This window comes from Lissotriton vulgaris, chromosome 6, assembly GCF_964263255.1.
Source record: "Lissotriton vulgaris chromosome 6, aLisVul1.2, whole genome shotgun sequence".
Classification (NCBI taxonomy): domain Eukaryota; kingdom Metazoa; phylum Chordata; class Amphibia; order Caudata; family Salamandridae; genus Lissotriton; species Lissotriton vulgaris.
This window is the reverse complement of record NC_141694.1, coordinates 435,839,000-435,862,757: the sequence shown is the minus strand read 5'-3', so window position 1 is coordinate 435,862,757 and position 23,758 is coordinate 435,839,000. Positions and strand designations below refer to the sequence as shown.

Here is a 23,758-nt window from a genome sequence, read left to right as displayed (position 1 = left end):
AAAAGATGTTATGCTCTGTACATGGAGACACTGGTAGCCATGTTGTAAGTTCTTAAGTCTTCTAGCCATGTACCAGCTCCTACTCCAGCTCCATCAGGAGCAGCCTGCCTAGCTGCTCAGCCCATCTCCAACTGTCACCACTCATCCACACAGGCACCCAGACATTCCATACATCACATTCACACCAACATTCCATCACCATCTCTCACTCTGGCTGAGCATCTACGCGGACCTGGGCTGATTTACATATAAATGTAAACCTTAGTATATAACAGTATGCTTTTTGAAGAAAATGGGGAAGAAAAAATGGGGAAGAAACCCAAACAATACAAGCTGAACAAAGCCAAAAAGTAAGCAATTGTTTATGTTGTCCAATCCAGGTATAACTGTTTCATACAATGGGCAATAGAATTAAAATATTAAACATTCTGTATACAATAAACATTGATATGCAGGCGTATATACAAACATACGTGTGTGTGTGTGTATCCAATACACAATGCGAGAAATGTGCATCAATTCATTGAAGTATATTTATTTATTTCACATTTGTTTGTTGGAAGGCACTTGAGCAGACATCTTCTGGTTCTGATGGTCCAGCAAGGTAATAGATTTGGCTGAGTTGTCAACATTCCTAATGAGAGTCTCAAGTCTTCGTTTGATCTTCTTCTGATCCTCAAGTGCACATCCAATTATGATAGATTGAAATTTCTGGTCAATGGGCACAGTTTGCACTTCAGAGGAACAGGCTCCATAAAGAGAAATGAGACCTTTTCTTCCACTCTCAAGATCATCTACAATCTTTTTGGCGATCTCATCAATTATCGTTGTGGCGCTCTGGAGGGACTCCTGCTGTTGGGGGCTGCGGATAGTCTCCACACACACTTGAACAGTGAGTGCTCGACCCATTAATCGGTTTGCAGTAAGATTGAGCTCCTCTCTTTCCCCTGCATAAAGATAAAGAATAAGTAAATGGCTAAAACACTTTCTGACATAGTAACATTTTTACATATTTTTGCAATGCCCCCCAACTCAAAAGATGAAACTGTGAAATACCCTGTTACAATTTGTTATAAGTCTTTACTACATGCTTCTCCGGAATAATAGCAGATAATCATCAGATTGTTAGCAAGATTATGTATATCAGCATTTTGTCTCCTCATCAATAGTCATAATTATGAGAAAACACTTAAGGGCAATTAGATCAGAGAACACTGGGCTTGAAGAAACATCTCACAGGGAATAAAATACCAAATAAATACTATGGCCACAGGGAAACAATCCTGTTACAGCCTACTAGAAATAGGTGGCTCCGGGGAGTGAAGACTTAAGATAACACATCAACAAAGGTACTGGCGAAAGAGCACATTAGCCTTGAACTTTGTTTTTTTGTCGGAAATTACCTATATACAAGCATGTGCTGAGGAATTGCTTATCATGGTGGGGGAAGGAAATCGAGGTTCAGACATTCAAGAGTTGAATTTTAAAAACATTTGCCTCAACATAGACCTTAAAGTTACTGCAAGTTTACTACACGTTGAGTCTTTATATTTAAAAATCCCCCTCTAAATTTCTGAGACAATGGATAATGATCTTTCCAATTCCCATTAAAAACCTCAAATTTTACAGGTGATTGTCTCCAACATCTCCCCTATCATAATTGCATTTGCACACACAGTTCAGGCCCAGTATATACAGCTGAAAGGGATGTAACCTTTTCAGGTTGAAGGCTAGTGGTTCTGCTGCTCTGGAGCCATAATGCTGACTAACTGGACCTGGTGTATGACCCTATAGCAACTGTGATCATTTGAATTTTGGCAAATTACTGATAAGTCTAATAACTCAGCTATCTACAGATCTGAGGGCCACAGCCGGTGTAAATGAAACCAACTATATATCTGTTAGATTTACAATGACCACTATGTGGCGCTGCCCCTTGTCCCCTCGGCTTTATGCACTTTACACCAAACCTTTAGCTTTAACATACAGGCCAGATATAATGGGTAAATGTATGGCATTCTGGATCAATTTGGGGAACGTTCTGTGGTTTGTAAGAGCTGCAGAAAATAGGAGATTTCGGGTGGGCGTGGTTAGCAGCCAATGAAAATGGCTGCAGCTTAGTGAGGCTCTGTGCTCCCCGAGCCAACCCTGACAATCCGTCCACTGATCTGGCAGCTCTACTCACCCCCGACCGGGAACTGAAGTAGTGGAGGACGCGGAGAGCTGAACGATCCGGTCACGGAGTGAATAGAACGGTCTCCGGTCCTGCTAGCGGCGAGAGAGGCTCTGGGGCCTGGTGCGGCGTTGCGAGCCGGGGCCTCGAGTTTCGCAACTGCCCGGGGGCCCCTGGTTGGTGTGCGGACCGCGTGAAAAGACAGGCGAGGGGCGGCTGGCGGCCTATATCCGCTTCATCGCCGACCCTGCTGGACTGCCCATAATCACCAGCGGTGCCCCATGAGAAACCGGCGGTGCAGTTTACAGCCGCCGGGGCGACTCCGCGCCTGGACTGTAGTCGCCGGCGGGAACTAGATGTGTGATGCAGGACGACGAATTGCGGCATTGAGGAAGTGCAGAGATCAGCACCGCATTACATGCCATTCAGACCCTGGGGAGCTACTGGGACGCCCACCGGTACAGTGCATGGAGCTGCAGTGAGTGATCTAGTCTACTTATACGCCTGGGACTGTACTTGACATGCGGGTGTTGTGGGGCCTGGTGCAATGAGGCGAGCCAGGACCTTGAGTTTAGAGGCTGCCCGGAGACCCCTGGTTGGAAGGAGAGGCGAGGGGCAGCTGGGGGCTTGGATCTGCATCATCGCTGACACTGCTGGACTTCTTGTGTGTATCAGCGGTACCCCGTGGGGGCACTGCGGTGCACTTGACAGCCACCAGGATACGTCTGTGCAACCGCGATTGGACTGGAGGTGCCAGGGGAAACTCGCTGTGTGTGAGTGGGACGCCCTGTTGAGGTACTGAAGTAACACAGGGAGAGGCGCCATATGACATACCTGGCAGACGCTAAGGAGACACTGTGGTGCACATCGGTATACTGCCTGGAGCAACAGTGAGTGATTTCACCTGTTTTTGCGGCTGGGGACTATAGTTGAATTGCGGGTAGCCCATCGACTGGTGAGTGTGGCTGGTGGCAATAGCCCTGGACTAGACACGGGCGCACGCAGGTTGCTAAAATGAGCTGCAGGAACGCTAAAGGCTCCAGCCTGATGAAACTGGACAAGTTTGCATATGCCAAGACACAGATGGCACCGCCAGACAAAGAGGTACCACCACTAAAGGGCGAGAGTACCGGCCTGGAGCAGAAAGTGACACTGTGCGACATCATGGCGACCTTAAACAAGGTGGGCTCCAGCTTCGAGACCCTTGCAGTGGATCTGTCTTTAATTCGGGCCGATTTTAGTAAAATGTCAACGAGAATGTCTGAGGTGGAGTCTGTCACGGAAACGTTAACAACTGATACCACAACTCTCAAAAAACAGGTGAACCACCTTTTGGCCGAAAACAAAATATTAGTTACTAAGCTGGAGGATCAGGAGGGGCGGTCAAGGCGGAACAATATCCGCCTTATTGGTGTGCCGGAACGGTCCGGAGGACCGGCCCTTGACCTATTCGTGGAGGATCTGATAACGAACCATCTTCAGCCACGAGGTTTGTCCAACTATTTTTCTGTTGAACGTGCGCACCGGGTCCCGGGAGGCAGGCCGAGGCCTGGGGCGCCTCCGCGGCCTATTCTGGCCCATATTTTTAACTTTCGGGACAGAGACGCGATATTGCAGGCCGCGCGCACGGCTCCCCCCTGAAGATCGACAACGCAAATGTTACAATGTTTCCCGACTACACCGCAGCCGTCACAAAGCAACAACGGGGTTTTCTGGATGTCAAGAGGACACTTTGCGACCAAGGCATCAAATACTCCATGCTCTTTCCAGCTAAATTAAGGGTGGAGGCCGGAGGTAAAACGTGTTTTTTTGTCACGCCGGACGAAGCGCAGGAATGGCTGGAGGGTTGGCGGAAGGCTGGTCGACCTGGCAGAAGCAGGGACAATGGTAGTGTGCGCAGAGACCGTGCACTGAGTGAGGAACGTGAGTGATTTGAGGCATGGACTGCTTTACTGATTACTGTCTAATGCAGTGATGGAAACGGGGGTATAAGTACCATTGCCAGGACCTCGATATGCTACAAGGAGTTCCCCAAGGCGCAAGTGAAGTACTGGAGACACTTTAGGTTATACAGTTGTGGACCGTCGAATTGACCATCCTAGATTTAGTGACTCTTGAACAGTTGTTGTTGTTCTGCATTATGCTTGATATATTTCTCCATAAGATAGCCCTGCTGCTTGGGTTGGGGAAGAAGGGGAGATGTCTGCGGAACAAGTGATCTATGTGAGGTTGGGGGGGCAACAGATGCTATCTTTCACTCCTCTCCACTGGGAACTGGGAAGGGACTTAAGCACTCTGCTTGTTTGGGGAGGCGGGTAGTTTTGAATCCGTCAGGCAGGGAGTCAGGGAGGGGGATGGAGGGGTATTTGGGAGGGAACTGTTCTCAAGGTTTTGTTTCTTGTTTCTTGCACAGTTTATAAGGGCACACATAATGAACTGAATGGCTGCCAACATACTTAGGCTGAATTGTACTGCTGTGTTGGTGACGTTGCATTTTTTCTCTGACACGTATGACTGCGCAAGGCCAGCGAGACACTAATCAACAGATGGCTCTACTGTCGCCGGGGACCCCATTGACTTTACTCACCTGGAATGTGCAGGGGTTGGGAGACAAGGTGAAAAGGGGTCTAGTATTGCAATACCTAAAAATATGCAAACTGCGGTGGCACTATTACAGGAGACACACTTGATGGGCTCTGCGTGAAAGGCATTAGATAGGTGGGGTTACAAAATGGTGGCGCACTCCGAATTCTTGTCCGGGTCTAGGGGTGTGGGTATACTTGTCAAAAAGCAATTCCCGCTAATAATACAACAGACGCGAATAGATGATCAGGGCTGCTTCGCGGCTGTTACGTGCCAGTGGGAAGGGAAATCGTTTAATCTAGCCTCAGTCTATATTCTACCATCCCTGCATGCGATAGCCCACCCTGCATTTACTGCATTCATGCATGCTCTCCCAGAGGCAGAGATAGTGATTGGGGGAGACTTTAATGACATAGTGAACGGGACCCTGGATAGGTATCCCCCTAAGGCAATTGCAACGGGCACTGTCTGTAAGCGCCGATTACTAGACGCCTTGGGACTCATAGACACATGGCGGTATAGGCACCCCAATACAAGACAATACACCTTCCAATCAGGGGTACATAACAGTCTCACACGCATTGATTATTTCCTAGTCTCGGTGGGCAGCCTGGGGGGGTGGTTGATGTTGATATTCGCCATAGGGGTATTTCAGATCACTTGCCGATACTGCTGTCATACTCCCACCATCAGACCGTGAGACACCGAATTTTCCCTATCTACCCAGGTTATTTGCTTATACCTGAAGTAATGAAGGAGATTACTGGAGCAACTCGACACTTTTTCCAAGAAAACGCCTCATCGGTAGAGTCACCCAGTATTTTATGGGAGGCCTACAAAACGGTCGCACGTGGACATGCCATAGCATCTATCACAGGGTAAAAGCGGGAAAAACGTGCAGAACTAGATAGTATAGAAACTGACCTAGATGCCGCCATAGCTCATCATGCAGAACATCCAACGCCCCAAACATCCCAAAAGGTGCGTCTTAAGCAACATGAATTTGTGGCGTACCAGAGAGAGATAGTCACTGCCAGATTTTGGGTCATGCGCCACAGGGTATATGAGTTGGGGGATAAGGTGGGCAAATTACTAGCCTGGCTAGATAAAAAGGAGAAAGCAGACAGAACGATCGCGCAACTGCGTACGCCCACCGACTCCCTGGTGACTGTCCCATGTGACATAGTGGCTACGTTGGCCGACCATTTTGAGTACATATACGCCTCTCGTTCAGCGTTTACGTTAGGGGAGGCTCAGGAGTATATTAAAGATATTGCTATGCCGAAACTCACACCAGAGGCGGCACTGCTCTTAGAAGCCGACCTTTCGGTTGAGGAATTGCAGATGGCTATTAGCTCCCTAGCGTCCGGTAAAGCGGCAGGGCCAAACGGAATACCCATCGAACTTTATAAAAGAACTGCTGACTTGACGGCCCCTTTCCATTTGAATATGTTTAATGACAGTCTCTAGCCTGGGGAACTGCCACAAGATCAACTGTTGGCCACAATCATAACGATCCCTAAACCATGCAAACCCCCTGAGGACTGCAGTTTGTACCGCCCAATATCATTGCTTAATGCTGAAGTCAAAATACTTGCAAAGCTGTTGCCGCTGCAATTGACCCCTCATCTATTGCCCCTAATTCACCCCGATCTGTCCGGGTTCATGCCTCAGCGGAGCACAGCACTTAACTTAAGGCGATTACAAGCGGTGTTGGCTCGGAGGTCCTCCATTCAGGAACCTGCAGTCATTCTCTCTCTGGACACAAGTATGGCTTTTGATGTGGCGGAATGGCCGTATTTCTTTGCAGCCCTGTGACATCTGGGCTTCGGTCCAAAGTTTTGTGCTTGGATTCACCTGCTCTATACTAATCCGCTGGCGCATGTTGTGGCCAATGGGCATATATCGAGGGACTTCCCATTGTCCCGAGGGACACGACAGGGGTGTCCATTGTCCCCATTATTATTTGCGTTGGCTCTAGAACCGCTGGCGGCGTGGGTCAGATGGGAACCTTCAATCCGTGGGCTTCAATGTACCGAAACTTGGGAAGACTGCATATCATTGTATGCAGATGATGTGTTACTATACTTCACTTCCCCTAGAAAATCCTTTCTAGTGCTCCTTAATGTGTGCAAAAAATTTGGTCCAAGTCCGTACTCTATGTGCTGAGGGGTCCACCGCCATTGCTGCCCCCGGATTGCCCACTGCGGATTACTGACGAGGCCATAAAATACTTAGGCATCTATGCAACACCTGACTTTACTGAATTCTACGGGAAAATGGTAAAGCCCCCATTAGCGCGATTTAAGCATGATGCAATGGTCTGGCGTAGTCTCCCCTCACGATGTTGGGCAAGGCAGCGCTTTACAAAATGATGACGCTCCCCGTTTTCTATATGTCCTCGAAAACACCCCATTCACAGTCCCGTGGCGTACTTCAAAGCCATAGCGGCTGAAGTCTCCAGTTTATTATGGGGAAATAAGCCGGCGCGGATCACTCAAGACAAGCTGGTGCGTAGTTGGTACGATGGGGGGATAGCCCTCCCAAACATACAACTATATTACTGGGCAGAGCATCTTAAAATAATTAACCACTGGCTACATGCCCCACATGACGAACCTGCGTACGAAGCGGATAGGCAGGAACTAGAGGAGGATGGACTGATGTCAGCCTTATACAGGAAACGTAGGCCCCCCTCCCTCAATGGCCCAACAGCACATACGATTCACATATGGTATCAGGCGCAGTCTCAATTGAAATGCTTAGGGGTTATCACACAAATGACGCCACTCTGGGACTCACAAAGGCTTGGGCGACTTCGGAATATTAAGGGATTCAAAAACTGGGATAATATTGGTATATCCACCATAGGTGATCTCTGGAAGAGGGGAGCTGTGGTCGAGTTTACACACCTGGAAGCCCAGTATGAAATGGCGCAGACAGAGAAGTTCAGGTATCTCCAAATCCGACTACTACTACTAAACCAGAGACCACTCCTTTGGAGGACAGACTCTGATGGAACACATGAATAGAAGGGCGACATCCTTTACGCACCGTAAGATAGTCAATAATCTACCAGATCCAACGTCCAAGTAAAGTCAAAAATGGTCTCGTGATGTGGGCGACTTCGATGAGTCGGAGTGGCAAGAGGCACTATCATCGCTGCGTGAAACGGCCATACCCTCAAGGCTCAGACTGGTCCAACTCCAGGTGTTACACCGCACGTACCACACTAGAACAATACTCTATACAATAGGGAAAGCTCAACACCAATACTGTTTGCGGAACTGTGGGGAGGAGGGTACATATTTTCACACCCTTTGGGACTATCCAAATATCGCAGCGTACTGGGCTAAGGTAATGCGCACCATATCGCAGACTGTGGAAATTTCGATACTGCCAGAACCAAGACGCTGTCTGTTAAATGTGTAAAATGAGGGGTATCTACCTAAATCAAGAAAAAATAGCAACTACACAAAAATACTCCTATTTAGGCATAACAATAGATCACAAACTATCCTGGAAACCGGCTGTAGAAATGAGAAAACTTCTTTTTTTAAGAACAACTACAGCCCTTGTTAATTTTACCAGGAAGTTGGGTAAGAGAGCTCCCCCTGAAATTATTACGATCTATAAAGTTAAATGCCTATCTGTGGCTTTGTATGGGGCGGGTCTCTGGGGCTTTGTGGTTACGGATAGTATTCAGAAGGTTGAAAATTATTTTCTGAGGTTTCTCCTTGCAATTCCTGGGAGTGCGTGTACCTTTTCTTGTCACACAGAGCTGGGTCTTGTATATGTGACGGACCTAGCTAAAGTTGAACCACTTTTATTATGGCGCAGGATTTGGACTTTGGACAAAGCAACCCTTACCCAGTCTATTCTATCCGACTGCCTAACCATGGACAATGTTTGCAGGTCCAGGTGGTTGTGGTACATTGCGAGGTTTTTTCACAACTTGGGTTGGGATAAATATTATCATAATCCCTCCTCAATACGTGAGGTTTGGAGGTAGGCCTTAAAAAAGAAATGTCTCGCACATCTCGAGGAGCTGAGACTGATGAGTGAAGCCGCCAAACCTTCTGTTACCCACAGTTTAATGATACAACTGGTACCCACTATACAGCCGTACCTCACTTTTAACACCACAAGTTACGAGCGGTATCTTCTGGTAAGATTTAGGATAAACTTTTTCCACCGAATGGTCGCATTTCCATCTCGAAATAACTGGGCTAAACAACTTTCTTGCTATCCCTGTGATGACACTTCTTTGCAATCGAGTTTGCACACCATTCTTTTCTGTAAATGTTATACTGAACCCAGGAAAAAATGGCTTATTCCGTTTCTGAGGCGTATTGGTTATAGACAATGCCGCCCAGCTTTACTTTTTTTACAGATGTTGGAGGGAGAGCAGTTGGTATTTATAATAGTTGGCTTTCTTAAATGTATTGTTCGCTACCGTAGGAACTTAGATTAATATTGCACGAAGACCAGTCCTGAAACTTATTAACATAAATATGTAATGTCTTTTTTAATTTTAACGGATTTATTTTGTTGGTTGTGAATCATCTTAAACTAAAGATTAACTAGTTGTTATGTATTTGCCCTTCTCTGTTTCCTTGTAAAAGATGAGGTGGAGCATATATTTTTTAACTTGTAAATATCATGTTTTTTATTGTACTTATGTATTTAGGTACGGTATTTTTATTGTATGTTTTTATGTATGATCATTTTACTGTATGCTTTTATGATTTGCAACCAAAAGCGAAATAAAGCAAGAATTGAATTGAATTGAACTGTTAAATGTGTGGGAGCCCAATGACCTCACCCACCAAGGGCAGGATTGGGCGATGCTAGGTATGACATTTGCTAAGTCCAATATTGCTATGTTGTGGGGGTCGGAAAAAACATCTACGCTCCGGAAGTGGTGCAAGGATATGGACGAGGCAATGGTGTCTGAAAAGGCGGTTTTTATCCACCGTGGTTGTCCCCGAAAATGGACTCGAAGCAGATGAAGTATCCTCATAGCATGACTGTGATGTTAGAGGGGTTGGGGATGAGGGCCAAGTGTTGCTGTTCCTTCCAAACTGTTGTTGTGGGAATGTGCAGCGTTGCTTTAATTGACAGCTCTAATTTTCAGCCACTTATGAGTATCTTCTGAATTTATTTTTTGCCCTGATTTTCAAATCAATAAAAAGTTTTTTTTTTAAAGAAAATAGGAGATTTCAGTGAGTGACTAACATGGTGGTGACCTCCCCTTACAGGGGGCTCCACATACTGTTAAAACACTTGGGGGTATATTAGAAAGAGAGTTATCGCCGCTTTAGCTGTACTTTTTGCCGACAAAGCGGCAATTTTTTTTATCGCCCAATTACCAAGTTGTCGCTAACAGCAGCTAGCGACAGCTTCCAGGCGATAGCGACCGGTTTGGGGCCCGCTTTGCATGTCAGCGATATTTATCGCTAATGACATGCAAAGTGGGGGTACCCAAACTGGTAGCGACTGAAAACAGTCGCTAACACAGCTATCGCCTATTAGCAATACCCGCAACGCGATAAAAAATGCGCGCTAACCCCGATTACGGCCAGGATTTTACACCTGGTAAAAACCTGACTTAGCCATAATAGTCAATGGGAGGTGGATTCTATGTCCCCACCTGCCTATTCGCGAGATTTTCCTTAGTGATAGGATTTTTATCGCTGGAAATTTCGCGTTAAACAAGGGATTCGCTGCTATCGCTGGATTTTTTATCGCCGTGGAGATAAACGTTGGTAATACTGCGTTATCTCCGGGTTAAAATCCAGAAATAGGAGGTGATAAAAAAAATCACGCTAAGCGCAGTTGTTGCTAATATGCCCCTTGGACATTAATGTTTAGTGAAGTATGTCATAAACATTTACCACAATATCACTTGCCGATTTAGTTCATTATCCTATCAGAATGGAGAGGTGGGCTGACTTCCTCATGGTCTTAGAAACTAGAATCACAATTTTCAAAATAATAATATAGTAGCTAAACTTCAATATGTGTTTCACAATGAAATTAGTGGGCCAGCCTGATTTAAAAAAAAAACAAATAAATTGTAGAGCCATATTAAGCAAGCTGATCGTGGCTGAAGAGGCATCCATAGTAAAACATGTCATTTTAATATCAACAGAGATTGAAAAGCAAATTGTGCTCGAGCTACGGGAATAGTTTGCAAGGTGTCAATAAGATTAATCCATAGGTTGTCACAGAGAAAGGGTAATATACAGTCACAGAGTTTGCCAAAACAATCACACAAAGTAATGGAAATCCAGCAGTCAGTCTGCTATCAGGAGCAGCTAAACTGGAAAAGATTAAATATCCAATCAGTCGCTAAAAGGGACTTTGGATGTCTGCCATCAAGCCGCAAATATTGTTCATAGTTATGCACTCATTAAACAAACAGACATGATAGAGCGCTTGGGTGCAATATGCTCATGGTTTAAACGCACTCACATGTATTTTTATCATTTGCAGTGTTTCATAATTATTAAGATACATTTATTCAAAGTTATATTAGCATTGAAATGTAGTGTACACGTTTAAGTAGGACTTTGTATGTATTGAAGAAACTTATAATTCCTGCATGGGTAATGTGCAGGATAAAATATTACGTGTGCAATGTAATTTGTGCTTAGTTTAAGTTGCCTGCATTGTAGGCCCAAACTGCAAGTTGTTTTGAGTTTCGTTTCTCCTTGATTGCTCAAGAATTGTAATTAAATGAATCCTTTTTGTTCTCAAAGACAGTGTGTTCTCATCCTACTGCAGGTGCAGGAATTCAACCTTGTTATTCTTTAGATTTAAGGAGATACCCAGAATGTCATTGAGAAAGTCTGAACTCAAGAACTACCGCCCCATCTCGCTCCTCCCGTTTCCAGCCAAAGTCATCGAGAAGACCGTCAACAAGCAACTGGCAGCCTTCCTCGAGACGACTGGATCCCTCCACCCATCTCAGTCAGGCTTCCGGGCCAACCACAGCACCGAGACCGCCCTCATCGCTGCCACCGACGACTTCCGAACCCTGCTGGACAACGGAGAAACAGCGGCCCTCATCCTCCTGGACCTCTCCGCGGCATTCGACACTGTCTGCCACCGCACCCTAGTGCAGCGCCTCAGCAACGTCGGAATCGAGGAGAAAGCACTGGAATGGATCATCTCCTTCCTCGCCGAAAGGACACAGAGAGTCCGCCTGCCCCCATTCAGATCAGAAGCCACGGAAGTCATCTGCAGCGTCCCTCAGGGATCCTCGCTCAGCCCCACCCTCTTCAATGTCTACATGAGCCCCCTTGCAGCCATCGCATGCCAACACAACCTGAACATCATCTCCTACGCCGATGACACCCAGCTGATCCTCTCCCTGACCAATGACCCCGCCACCGCCAGAGCCAACCTACACGAAGGGATGAAAGACGTGGCCGAGTGGATGACGACCAGCCGCCTGAAAATGAACACAGACAAGACGGAAGTCCTCATCCTGGGCTCCTCACCCTCCGCCTGGGACGACTCCTGGTGGCCCCCCGCCCTGGGCAACGCACCCAAACCGACAGACCACGCACGCAACCTGGGCTTCATCCTGGACTCCTCCCTCTCCATGACCAGACAAGTCAACGCCGTCTCCTCGTCCTGTTTCAACATCCTGCGCATGCTACATAAGATCTTCCGGTGGATCCCCACCGAGACCAGGAAGACGGTCACCCAGGCCCTCGTAACCAGCCGACTGGACTACGGCAACGCCCTCTACGCCGGAACCACCGCCAAGCTCCAGAAGAGACTCCAGCGGATCCAGAACGCCTCGGCGAGACTCATCCTCGACGTCCCCAGACGAAGCCACATCTCCAGACACCTGAGAGACCTGCACTGGCTCCCGATCAACAAAAGAATCACCTTCCGGCTCCTCACCCACGCACACAAAGCCCTACACAACCAAGGCACGACCTACCTCAACAGCCGCCTCAACTTCTACGCTCCCAAACGCCACCTCCGCTCGACCAGTCACGCCCTCGCCGCCGTCCCCCGCATCCGCAGAGCGACAACAGGAGGAAGGTCCTTCTCCCACCTGGCCGCCAAGACTTGGAACTCCCTCCCTCCCGACCTACGCCTGACCCAAGACCACCTCTCCTTCAGGAAGAAGCTCAAGACCTGGCTGTTCGAGCAGTAGCGGACCCCCCCCCCCCCCCCCCCCCCCCCCCCCAAGCGCCTTCAGACCCTCCGGGTAAGTAGTGCGCGATATAAATGCCTATGATTGATTGATTGATTGATTGATTGAAAGGTGAGAAGGGAGGACGCCTTCCATGCCTGGCCTAGCTGGTAACCAAGGCCACTGAAAGAAGAGTTAAATTAATTAAAGCTTCTGTGCAAACTTACTGAAAGATGGTGTTAATGGAAAGTTTGCCTTGTGACGTATTGTGGGTTGAACATTGTATTTTTGTATGATGTGCCGGGACAGATTTGAGAGACTTCTGCTTATTTCGGAGGAGAAGGAGCATCTTAGAGCGAGCTCCATAGCTTTAAGCTATCAGACCCATTTTGACGTGAGTACTTCTTAGGAAGTCAACACGTGCTGACACCTATGGGATAGGATGATGGAAAATAAAGTAGGACTCTCATCTAGAGTAGGGAAAGATACTTCTGTTTTCTTCTCTCAAATCAAAAGAGGATTGGCCTCAGCTTCAATTCTTTGTTGCATATTGATTTTGGAGTCCATCATATTATGCCTTTTGTGCCGAATGAATTATATTCGTAAAGTTGGTTCTTTATTGATTGTGAGATTATTTTTGACCTTATAATAAATTCATAAAAGTATGACTTTAATATGTTTTATTCCCCTCAAACACTTAAACAGGCTATAAAAAGACCATCTGATTTGAATTTAGTAGGGAAGGCAAGGAGTAACATTTTGCGTAATCAGACACATTAGCATGATTCACCAGCAGGTAATCAAGGGTGTCTCAATTATGACCGTGCTAGGGTGCAGTTTGGGGGACTTTCTCTGTATTCCGCTTCTCTCTTTATTATGTATGTACAGCTGGTGGATGCTGTCAAATAGTCATAAGCACTTGTTTATTTTATCAAAATTTGTGGTTTGGTAGACAATACTGGAAATAAGTACAGATTTAGCCACCATGCAAAGGGCATTAGGTGTCAAGAATGGTTTTAATGTTTTTTAAAGAGAGTAAAGAGACTCTTGCAGCTTTTCTCACTTTCAGCTGTTCTCGATTAATGTTGACATTGAATATGGAGGGGTTGATTCAGAGACTTTACTCTTAGACAGAAGTAGGTTGTAACCATCCTTCTGTTATTCATGTAGTCAGTCCTTGTTTAATTCTGCTACTTTGCAAATTTCAAACAAAATGGCCACAATGGCCTGCCAGTCCAAAAGTGAAGGCCAAGGGTGGTCGCCTTTTCATCCTGGGCATTGCAGTCAATATGTATATTAACCTTTGGCCTTCATAGGGATGGTCACTCTTTTTTATCTTAGAATTGTTGCTTATAGATTCACCTAGATCATCATTTTGGACATTATCACCATATTGATTTGCTCTGTGATAATATTTCATCTGATTTCTTGTTTTTATTGTGTTTTTTGTTAACTATGTTCTGGGGTATACATCTGTACAGCCTTAATACACATACACATCTTTAAGCATTTTCTCAGTTAGGATGGCCGGCGCCATTCACCCATATTCACGTTCAAACTGGTACATGCCCTTTATCTTGGATTTAGTCCTATTTTCACTTCTAATCTCCACTCCATAGACCAGTGTTTAAATTGCAAGCCGCATTATGTGCCTCTGACATACGCGGAGCTTTGAAGCACATTATCAAGACTATCTGAGTGAGTACTAACCATCGGTTTTATTATTGAGCACGGAACTAGTTGCTCTAGAGAAGTTTCATTTATTTCTGGCTTTAATGTTTTTCTCTCATGCATGTTAATGTTAATGTTAGTGGATATTTATAAAGCGTACTTACACCGGGTGGCTTCATGGCGCTGACCAGAAACATAATATGCTACAAGGCAGACTAAACAGACAGCAATGCTTTCCACTATACCATATTGTCTGTTTGCCGGAACAAACAGGTCTTAGGAAGCTTCCTGAACTGCATAGTATCAGTACAAGACCGAATTACAAAAGAGAAGGAATTCCAGAGTTTAGGAGCCAGGACCGCAAATCTGCAGCCACCTTGACGGACTCGCTTAAACTTTGGAATAGATGGTAAAGAAAGATAGGCAGAGAGGAGGCTTCGGATTGGGGCATACCTAGATAACAAGTTGTTAATAAATACAGGACTTTTGGGGTCGGAGCTTGCCGGCGTCCATGAAAGACGTGTGAGCGCTGAGCTCCTCGCCTGAGCCCCTTTAATATTCGACAAAGCTATCCTTTTGGCACCTGGCTGGCCCTAGAAATTGCGGGTATCGCTTCAGCTGCCCCCGGTGCTGGTGGGGGCACCTTCCCCGGTCGAAATCGGTTGTGGTTTCGCTCTGCTGGCCGGCGGAGGTTGACGTGACGGACCAGGCCGCAATCCACGGACTATCCTGAGGGGCTGCCCGGCCTGCGTCACACTGCGTGCGGCGTGTGGTGCCTGTGAGGACTCGGTCTGCTGGATTGCCGACTATCCTGTGGTTCCTCCTGAGTGACTTGAACCTGCGCTTTGGATAGTGGACGTGATCGCACGGCTCCTGGAGCTGTGTTCACTGTGGCCCAACTGCTGTGGCCTGGAGGTGCTCCGGAGAGGCCCAGGAACCCCGCGGCGGGAAACTATATCCTCCAGAAAACAGTTGGCGGAAGACACTTCCACCTTGGACTCCTCGGGGGCTGACGGGTGTGCTGGAGTGTGCTGGTACTTTTCCCGTGTCATTAGTGAGATTTACACGGTTGTGCGCGCCTGGTGGCTGGCATCGTCGTCCCCTTGGACCCACCCGTAACTAGCTGCCTGCGGCCGCCATTTTGGCTTCAATTTTTTGCTACGCAACAACCTGCTCAACGGAGTTCGCTCCCCCGGCGCCCCCATTACACCACGCCGGCACTGACTGGGGTGCCTCGTCAACGTCCTGTAAGCGACGCTATGGGGAAGGGAGACAGAAACCAACCGAAACTTTCGTTCGAGCAGCGGAAGCCGAAGGGTGCTGAAGGGGCGTCTCCAGAGACCTCGACGCAGGCTGCTGATAGCTCGCTGTGCGCGGACATCCGCGAAATGCTCTGCACTATGGAAAAGGGCTTACAGGACAGTATGTCGGCGATTGGCACGAAAATTGACGCTCTGTCCTTCAGGATGGACCGCATGTCTGAGAGGGTGGACAAACATGCTGAGCGGCTGGATATGGCGGAGCGGCGGCTGACGGAGGCGGAGGAGGCCCAGACGGAATGGGATAAAGATCGAAAGCAGTTCAGCCGCCTGCTCCAGGTCATACAAGACAAGACGGAGGACCTGGAAGCACGCTCACGGCGCTCCAACGTCCGCATCACGGGTGTGGCGGAATCTACCAATACTGGCAAGATGGAGCTGTTTGTGGAGAAGTTACTCCGCACGCTGCTGGGGGAGGACGTCTTCTCCCCCATGTTCATCGTCGAGAGGGCCCATCGTACCCTGGGACCGAAGCCGCAACCTGGCCTTCCACCGCGGCCGATCATTGCAAAGCTTTTGAACTACAGGGACCGCGACTTGGCACTGCGGCTGGCGAGGGAGAAAGGGGATCTACAGTTTGAGGGCATGAACATCTCCCTCTACCCTGACTTCACGGCGAGACTGCAGGAGGAAAGGAAGCACTTTGCCCCGTATAAAAAGCAGATGAGAGACATGGGGCTAGACTACGCCATGTTGTACCCGGCGAGACTTAGGATCAACAAGCAGGGGCACTCGCATTTTTTCACGGACCCAGCGGACCTGAGAAAATCTCTTAAGGAATGGGCCAAGGAACAACGTAACAGCCCGAGGGGTCAACGTGCTGACGAGGAGGAGGCCGCCTCTATGGACGGCCAGGGGTGAACCGCCCTACGACCCTGTACCCGGCTTGGCTAAGTCTCCAGTTCTGGTTGTGTTACAACTTCAGGTCCGATGAACTTCTTATTTGACTTTGCGGAGTGTGGTTATTGCTGCTTGGGACATGTGGCTGGGATGTGATATTACTGTGGTTTATTGATTGACTTTCGTATTGGGGGGGTGCTACCCTAGGACAGTGGGACTTGTTATCCGTCACTCTGCTTTTGCTTGGGCTGGGGGGGGGGGGGTGCCGAACGATACCAGGGGGTAAGGTGGGGGAGCTACTGAGGTATTTGGTTCTTGATTGATCGAATTGCTGTCTGGCTGGGAACCTCTGCCCCTACGCTTTCGGCTCTTGACTCTCTAGAGGGTCTTTGTGTTTGTAGTGTGTTGTGTCGGGGAGGGTTCGGGGCGGGTAGTGACGTGCTCTGTCTGACCGGGTTGGGGTTGGTCGGCTGTGGGTGGGTGGACGTTTGTCCTGTTCTTCTGTTGTTGCTCATGCATTGTGGGAAGTTTGGGGACTGTTGGGAGGGGGGTCTGTTTGAGCCAACTACTGGAGTGTGTCCGATGTACCGTCTGCTCTACTCTGATAAGCTATCTGCCTTACTATGTCGAATGTTGAGACTCTAGGGCCGGAGAGCGGCCCAGGCTCTCTGCGATTGCTATCATGGAATGTGAGAGGGCTTAACGACTTTCGTAAACTTCGGAAGGTCCTGGCCTACTTGCAGCGGCACCAGATTGATCTTGCCTTGCTGCAGGAAACCCACCTGCCTTTGTCCAGTCCCATGTTGCAGACGAGGGGTCTTGGGAACGCTTGTGTCGCTGCAGGGTTCACCACGCATGCTAGAGGGGTGATCACCTGGGCTAATCCTAAATCTCAGTTGTCGCTTCGGCAGGTAGCTGTGGACCCGGAGGGTCGGTATGCGATTGCTCGTTGTGTGGGGAAAGGTCATGATTTGTTGCTGGTGAATGTGTATGGCCCCAACTACGACTCACCTGTTTTCTATGCCTCGCTAGCGGACTGCTGTAGACTGTATGTGGGCTCTAGGATGCTGTGGGGGGGGGGGACTTCAATTTAGTGTTGAACCCAGAATTAGACAGGTCGGCGGGCCCCCCCAGGTCCCCGGCTGCCTCGGCACTGCTCCTGTTAACGGAATTCGTGAAGCTTGACCTGCTGGATGTGTGGCGCCATAGGCACTCGGGGCGGGGCGGGTTCACCCATTACTCAGCCTACCATAACCTCCATACGAGGATTGATTACTGGTTTATTTCCCGGTCCCTGCTTGATTCGGTGAAGGGGTGCACGGTGTTGCCTCGCACGCTGTCTGATCATTCGCCTCTACTCTTGCTCCTGGTTGCCCCAGCTAGGAGGATTCCCCCGTTTACCTGGAGATTCCCCCCATATTCCCTCCTAGATGAAGCCTTCAGAGGGGAACTGGCTGATGACATAGAGGTGTTTTTCTCAACTAATGTGGGGTCGGTGGATAGCGTCCAGGTGCTCTGGGATGCATTTAAGGTATATATCAGAAGGATGACGATGGCTAAACACTCAGGGGTGCTCAAGGCTATCAGGCAACGGTTGAAACTGCTTGAAACACAACTAGCTGATCTGGAACGGCAGGCGGGAGGCACGGGTTCTGCTAAGGTCACGGACAAACTTAAGCCCCTGCTAGAGGAATTTCAGGACGAGGCGGACAGGGAAATTAAGCATATGGGTAAATATGCCACAGCGCGCGCGTATGGGGAACGGGACCGCCCCGGGTCTCTTCTTGCCAAACTGATGCGCAACAGCAGGCCGCCCTTAGTGATAGAGGAGTTGGTGACGGCTACTGGTGACGTGGTGAGGGAGGAGCAGGATATCCTGGCGGAATTTCATACTTATTATACGGCACTGTACTCGTCGAAGTCTAGCCACCTTGAGGAGGAAATCGACGACTACTTAAGTTACATACAAATGCCCTTCTTGGCCGACTGGCAAAGAGAGTTTCTTATGGCTCCGATCCAGAAGGAGGAAATAACGGAGGCGCTGGAGGGCATGAAGTCGGGTAGCGCTCCTGGGTCGGATGGCCTCACGGTGGCTTTTTACAAGGCCTTTCAGGATAAGCTGGTCCTGTACCTGATGCTCCTTTTTGACGATATTTGTCAGCAAGGCAGCATGACGAAATCTATGAGGGAGGCGCTGCTCATAACCATCCCGAAACCAGGCAAACCCCCCAATGAATGTGGCTCTTACAGACCGCTATCGTTGATTAACGTGGACGCAAAACTGTATGCGAAGGTTCTGGCGACACGTTTGGCTCTTCTGGTCCCGGAATTGGTCGCCCCGGAGCAAGCCGGGTTCGTCCCGACGCGTAACCTAACCTATAACATCCGCACGGTGTTGGGCACAATTCAGCATGTCCGGCAGGAAAATAAGGCTGTGGCCATTTTCCTAGACATGGAAAAGGCCTTTGACTCTGTAGAGTGGTCGTTCATGCTCAGAGTCCTTCGTAAGTACGGGCTCGGAGAACCATTTCTGCAGATGCTGGGAGCTCTGTACCACAAACCCACTGCGCGACTGAAAATAGGGAATTTGGTCACTGCCCCGATCGAGATTAGCAGGGGCACTCGGCAGGGCTGTCCCCTCTCTCCGCTGTTGTACGCCATGGTGGCAGAACCCCTGGCCTGCGCTGTAAGAGAATATCACAGGTTCAAGGGAATCAACTTTCCGTCGTACCAGATTGGTATCTCGACTTATGCGGACGACACTCTGCTGTATGTCCATGACCCGGAAGCAAATCTCTCGGCGGTATTACGGGAAGTGGTGAGGTTCGGGGCCTTCGGGTCAATTGGGATAAATCAGTGGCGTTGCCCTTGACTCCGGTAACGCTCCCGTTCGACTCGGAGTACCCCTTGCAATGGACCACGGACTCCATACGTTATTTGGGGATCCGCATTGACACTGACCCTGAGGTCCTGATACGAGAGAATTACGGGGTTGCCTATTCCAAACTGGTGGATGATGTTGAGGTGTGGTGTAGGCTCCCGCTTTCCCTTATGGGTAGGATAGCGCTCATGAAAATGGTGGTGCTCCCCAGATTCCTCTTTCTATTCACAAACATACCTGTGGTCCTCTCTAAGGCCTTTTTTCGGCAACTTACCCAGATGCTTATACGACTTGCGTGGGGGGGCAAGCAGCCGAGGGTTCAGTGGCAAACGCTCCTTCTTCCGTATGACCAGGGGGGTCTTGGGGCTCCGGACCTGGAACGGTACAACAGGATCGCACAGGGGGCACATCTCCATACATGGATTCACGGGGATCCTGGCATCCCACATGTGAAATTGGACCGCCTCTTTGCAGACCCTATCCCTCTCCCGGCCACGATATGCTATCCAGCCGATCGTAGGGTCGGTAACTTGGACTCTATCGCTGCCACAAACCATGCTTGGCATGCAATGGTTCGCTCCCGAGAGAGCGTACTGCTGTACTCACCCCTACTCCGAGTGGAGTGGGCAGTATGGTTGGCCCCGCTGACGGAGAAAGGCGTCCTGAAAGCGTTGCGTGAGTTGGGCATTGTCACGATGGGGATCTCTTCTTAAATGGCACTATGAAGACGTCGCAGCAGGCCCTCCAGTCCTGCCCTGGGGCGACGCTATTACATAGCTTCCAGTACCATAGGGTTCGTGGAGCGGCGCTGGTAACACTGGGTCCGGAATTGGCGGAGCCGCAGGAAGTGCCTGAGCTCACGTATGTAATCAAGACCCCCTCTTCCCGTAAATTGATCACGGCTCTTAAGAAACTGGGTGATGGGCATCGGCAGTGCCCCCCCTCCAGGGCCCGATTGGCCTGGCAAGCCGACCTTCAGTCCTCTATCTCGGACGAGATGTGGCGTTATTGCTGCGCGAACACTAGGAAAATGTCACTTAACAGTAGGCACCGCCTAATTCACTTTAAGTACCTACAGCGGGTATATTACACGCCCGACAGGCTACACAGGTACGGGCTGCGGGAGTCGGCGGAATGTGAGCGCTGCCACTTCCCCACGGCTGATTTTCTCCATATGTCCTGGACTTGTCCTAATATCCATAAGTTTTGGGTAGAGGTCTTCGCGGACCTTAGCTCTATCCTGGGTGTGGAGATTTTGCCCTGCCCGGCGCTGGCATTGCTGGGTTTCTCTAAGCCGCTGCCGGTGGCATTGAGGCGGCTTGCTGACATGGCGTTGCTGATGGCCAAGCGTCTGGTTGCGTTGTGCTGGATGAGGGGGCCGGTTCCTACTAAGAAGCGCTCGGAGGCGGAATTGCTTTACTGTTGCACGCAGTCGGAGGTGTACAGTGAACTGCTTCCACCAAAGAGTCGCCCCAAGAACTTCTGGGGGTTGTTTAAGGCGTTCCATAGCGCGCAAGGGGACAGTGAGTCAGATCCTGAGGGGGAGGAGTTGGACGAGCTGCAGGAGAGTGGGGTGGCGGTGGTTGACTTTGAGGAGAATTGTGGTTGAGTGTTCCTGCGCTGCAGGTGAGTGGGGGATCCCGCCTAAGTCTTGCCTGTGCTATGTGCTGGGTGGATGCTTGTGACGGCTGTTCTGGGTGGTGGTTGGCGTAGTCCCTCTCGAACTTTGCTCCGCTCCAATGGGCCCTTGGGTCAGTAGATATGGATCTTGAGTTTGACTGTGGACGTGGTGATTGGTGGGAGTGGGCGAGTGGACACGGGTTTAGGTAGTCTGGCTAGTTCGTAGGGTGGGGGCCTTGTTTTTGGGCGGGTTTTTAGTGGTTTACTACACCTTTTCCTTTCTCCCTACCAAGAGACTTTATCCTTAGGTCTTCAAGAAGTTGGTTCAATATGTATATACTGACCGTATTACCTCTGCACACCGAACTGCGATATGGAGTGGCATCAACAACGCCACTGGTTGAGCTTTGTTTTGTCATATTGAGGTCAGTCATCAATTGCTTCCATGATTCGATATTATCTCACATTTCTTTCCCTCCTACCGATGCGCCGCCAGGCCTCCGGGTTGTTGGTGTCGTGGCTGTGTGTGTTACCTCTACTCAGGGATCTGGGTGTGACCTACTGCTGGCGCCAGCCTCCGGGTTGTAGGCGATAAAGGCTGTGTGCACAATTTAAAGGTGTAGTAAAGTACAAATTTAATAAAAAAATAAATAAATACAGGACTTTTGTCATACAGGGCCTTAAACACAAGGCAGCCTGTTTTGAAATCACAGCTCTGAGAAATGGGGAGCCAATGTAATTTTTTGAGCGCGGGAGTGACTGGTTGCCATCTTGGTTGTCGAATGATCAGCCGAGCTGCCTGATTTTGTACCAGCTGCAGATGCTTGAACAAATAGAGTATGAATGAAGAAGGGTGCTGCACTCGTAGCTTATATTGCGTATTCAAAATATTATAGCGATACGTGTGCTGTACCAGATCAGTGCCTGCCCACTTTCTGAAAAACAATGTGTATGGCCTAGTGTTGTGAATCACTAGGACTCTGGTACGCACAACAAACATTATTTTTCCTTTATACCATTCAATTTATTTAAATCAAATGTCTCAAAACCACAAATGAATTACATTCACATATTATTTTTCATACATTTCTTTGACAAGATCAATAACTTAGTTCATAGCATATAATGTGTATTGGCAATAAAAAGCAACAATCTATCAAAAACCCACGTTATTTAGGTAAGCAAAGGTCAAAGAATTCATGTAGGATAAATGTCAAACATTTCAAAAAATAGTTGAGTAATGCTCTCCTTGTTTGTATCTTCCTTTTCTTTCAGACCCCCGACGAAGGGGCAATATAAGCCCCGAAATACATTGGGTTTTTCTTTTATGAACCTGGGTTTTTGATAGATTGTTGCTTTTTGTTGCTTCATTATTGAGGGAAACTCCCAATGTTTTGGCCGAGCTGGAGGGGGAAGGTGGTAGGCCCAGCTCAGCAGGCCAGTAATGTGAACCCCAGAATTTATGGCTGTCCCCGGTCAGAACAAACTCTGTCTTACCCGGGTTCAGTTTCAAGTGGTTATAGTCCATCCACTGTTGTATGCGTAACATTGTTCCCTGAAAGTCTGCCACAGAGCGGTCGGAGCCATATATCTTTAAGACCAACTGTAGGTCATCTGCATAATTAAAAACTGTCACATTTATTTCCTTCAAAGATCGATTCAGAGGGGAAATATAGATGTTAAATAAATGGGGGGGCAGGGCTGATCCCTGCGGAACTCCACATGTGATTTTATGGAGGGGAGCTAGAAAGGGCCCTTGTCGGACCGCCTGAGACCTATCCTCCAAAAAAGAAGAAAGCCAACAGGCGGCAACGCCCCGGACGCCCGCAAGTTTGACACGGTCGACCAGAGTTGCATGGTCGACCGTGTCAAAAGCTGCAGATAGATCTAAAAGCACTAATGCCCGGGGAGAATCCTTATCAGCATGGTCTCGGAGAGTATCCAGCACTGCTACAATGACAGTTTCTGTAGAATGGGCCGGCCGAAATCCTGCCTGATGGGCATCAAGATGTTTAGAGTCCTCCAGAAAGTTGGAGAGGCTATTGGCTACATGGGTCTCCAGTAACTTTGCAAAAAATGGAAGCAGAGAGATCGGGCGATAGTTAGATAGAAGTGTAGGATCGGCTCTGAGTTTCTTTAATAGGGGAACAACTATAGCCTTTTTAAAGACCGTAGGAACTTTGCCGGAGGTAAGAGACTCATTCAGAAGAGCAAGTACTGGGCCAGGAAGGGCAGCAAGACAATCTTTAAGTATATGAGGCGGGCAACCGTACGCTTCTACCGAAATATACTTTTGTTTTTTCCTATATCACGCACACTTTATTTGATTCACGTACCGGATTGTTGATTTAGCAAGGTAGTCCTCGTTCTTTTATGCTTGGTTTCCACTGAGGCACCTTTGGGGTTATTTCTAATCTTACACACTTTACTTATTTCACGGATTGGACTCGCTGTTAAACGTGATTTAACCTCCTGATCATGAAATCATTTTATATGTTTGTGCAGGGTTTCCT

The 23,758-nt window shown here is 48.5% G+C and overlaps 1 protein-coding gene across 1 annotated transcript in view; it reads right to left on the bottom strand.

Moving 5' to 3' along the window:
* Window positions 1-346: 346 nt before the first annotated feature.
* The window catches only part of BAG2 (BAG cochaperone 2), a 104,536-nt gene continuing 81,124 nt past the window's right edge, over window positions 347-23,758 (bottom strand). The window contains exon 3 of the mRNA XM_086925218.1: window positions 347-947. Coding sequence (XP_086781344.1) covers window positions 544-947 — 404 coding nt within the window. The 3' untranslated portion in view covers window positions 347-543. The remainder of the gene's footprint in view (window positions 948-23,758) is intronic.